The sequence below is a fragment of the Arvicola amphibius genome, chromosome 3 (assembly GCF_903992535.2).
Source record: "Arvicola amphibius chromosome 3, mArvAmp1.2, whole genome shotgun sequence".
In the NCBI taxonomy this organism is placed as follows: domain Eukaryota; kingdom Metazoa; phylum Chordata; class Mammalia; order Rodentia; family Cricetidae; genus Arvicola; species Arvicola amphibius.
Genome location: NC_052049.1, coordinates 107,386,299 through 107,389,168, shown reverse-complemented (window position 1 = coordinate 107,389,168; position 2,870 = coordinate 107,386,299). Strand labels below are relative to the sequence as shown.

At 40.1% G+C, this 2,870-nt stretch overlaps 1 protein-coding gene across 1 annotated transcript; it reads left to right on the top strand.

Moving 5' to 3' along the window:
* The first annotated feature begins 341 nt into the window (after positions 1 to 341).
* Positions 342 to 1,295, top strand: LOC119809350 (olfactory receptor 1537-like). Its single transcript, XM_038322186.1, has one exon. The coding sequence runs from the start codon at positions 342 to 344 to the stop codon at positions 1,293 to 1,295; it is 954 nt and encodes a 317-aa protein (XP_038178114.1).
* Positions 1,296 to 2,870: the final 1,575 nt, after the last annotated feature.

Genomic DNA, 2,870 nt, shown 5'->3' with positions numbered 1-2,870 from the left:
AAATAATACGAAATTCACTCTGACAATATGAACATCTCTTTGTCTGTCTGTCTGTCTGTCTGTCTCTCTCTCTCTATATATATATATATATATATATATATATGTACATATGTACACACATAGCACATATAAATAGATCATATACACATACATGCACTCATATATGTTATTTGGGAAAATATTTCTTTGTGTAGCCTAGCCTTTCCTAGAACTAGCTCGGTTGACCAGGCTGGCCTTGAACTTACAGGAATCTGCCTGCTACTGCCTTCCTAGTAATTGCATCACAGACTTGAGCTACCACTACCTGGCTTAAACAATTCTTTTACTCCTTCAGGATCTGGATGAAGAACATGGCAGCAGGAAACCATTGCACAGTGACTGAGTTCTTCTTGGCTGGGCTCTCAGAGAAACCAGAACTCCAGATGCCCCTCTTCCTCCTCTTCTCTGGAATCTATGTGGTCACTGTAGCAGGGAATCTGGGCATGATCACACTGATTGTGCTCAGTTCCCATCTGCACAACCCCATGTACTATTTCCTCAGCAGTCTGTCCTTCATTGACTTCTGTCAGTCCACAGTTGTTACCCCTAAAATGCTTGTGAGCTTTTTGGCAGAGACGAACCTCATCTCCTACTGTGGATGCATGACTCAGCTCTATTTCTTTATCATATTTGGCATAGCGGAGAGTTACACATTAGCTGTAATGGCATATGACCGTTATGTGGCCATCTGTAAACCCCTGTTGTACAGTGTAACCATGTCCTATCAGATTTATAGCTCCTTGATTTCAGGAGTGTATATTTTTAGTGTGTTCAATGCATCAGTTCACACAGGCTTCATGATAAGGATTCAGTTCTGCAAGTTAGATGTGATCAACCACTATTTCTGTGATCTTCTTCCTGTCTTGAAGCTTGCATGCTCTGATACCTTTATTAATGAATCTTTGATTATAATATTTAGTATAGTGAACATCTTTGTCCCAACTCTCACCATTACTGCTTCCTACATCTCCATTATTGCCAGCATCCTCAGGATTAAATCCATAGAAGGCAGGTCCAAAGCCTTCAGCACCTGCAGCTCCCACATCTCTGCTGTTGCTGTCTTCTTTGGTTCCGTTGCATTCATGTACTTACAGCCATCATCAGTGAATTCAATGGACCAAGGGAAAGTGTCATCCGTGTTTTATACTACTGTGGTTCCCATGCTGAACCCATTGATCTACAGCCTGAGGAATAAGGATGTCAGTGTTGCCTTGAAGAAAATACTTCAAAGAAAAACATTCATGTTTCAGAAGTAATGTGAAAGATTATTCATTAGAAAAAAGTTATCCACAAATATATTGTTTGAGTTGATATGATTATTTTTATTCTAGTTGAAGGAATTATTAGTCATTTGCTAGGACTCTTTGATAATTTTTAGTTAGAAATTTAAAATTCAATTTTCTCTGTACATATTTTCCCCCCTGTTTCACAGAATAAAGCAAATCAATAGTAAGGATGACATGAAATCATATTTCCCAAATGGCTAACTAATCATAATATATATATATATATATATATATATATATATATATAAACTTTTAAAATATTAACAAACTATATTAATGAGAATAATGGTGCCATTTTTCTGATACACATAGAAGACACCATCTCACCCCATCCTACTTGTCCTCTATCTCTTAGAACTTAGAACATTCTTTCTTTTTCCCTCAAATGTTCCTGAGTCTTAGGTAGAGGCTTGTATTCTAGATGCATCCACTGTGGCTCTTTTGCCAGCATCTGTAGTTTCTCTATTAGACCACCTACGGATTTCTGAAATGGTTTCCATCTTCTGTAGGAAGAGTTCCACTTACCTGAAGGTGAGATGATTAGTACTAAGCATGCAGTTAGAGATTGTGCTGGTTTAAGAAGGAGTCACTATTAGATTCTCCTCTATGTTCTATGACTTCATTGGAAACCCATACCTGACTATACTTATAGAACCATGCATGAAGTTCCCCCTGTTGAAGGGGACTATAAGTATATTTTTTCATATTTTATTTTATTAAAAATACAAACTATTTTTTTTTCATTTTACGTTACAATCCCAGTTTCCATTCCCCCCATTTCTTCTATTCCCTCTACTTTTCCCCACCCCACACCCCGCACCCACTCCTCAGAGACGGTAAGGCACTTTGCTTTTGGGAAGGTCCAAGACCCTCCCAACTATATTGAGGCTGAACAAGGTATCCCTCCAAACAAAATAGGCTCCCAAGCAACCAGTCCAAGCAGTAGGCAAAAGTCCTCATGCCATTGCCAGTGGCCCTGCAGTCTGCCCCAGCCATACAACTGTCACCCACATTCAAGGTGTCTAGTTTAGACCTATGCTGGTTCCTTCCCTGTCTGGTTAGAGTTGTGAGCTCAGGTAAACTGTTTCAGTGTGTGTCCCTATCATGGTCTTGACCTTTCTGCTCATATTCTCATTCCTCCCTCTCTTCAGCTGGACTTTGGGAGCTCAGCCCAGCGCTGTGCTGTAGGTCTCTGCCTCTGTTTCCATCAGGTGCTAGATGAATGTTCTATGGTGACATTTAAAATATTTGTTAATCAGACTACAATGCAAGGCCAGTTCAGGCACCCTCTCCTCTATTGTTTAGTGTCTTAGCCAGGGTCATCCTGTGGATTCCTGGGAATTTCTCTAGTGCCAGATTTCTTGCTAGACCCATAATGACTCCCTCAATCAAAATATCTCTTTTCTTGCTCTCATATCTGTTCTTCCTCCATCCATCTCAACTATCCTATTCCCTCAAAATTTTTCCCTCTCCCCTTGTTCCCTCTTCCCTTCCACCCTCTCTTCTCCCCCCACCATGACCATGCTTCCAGTTTTGTTAGGTTTC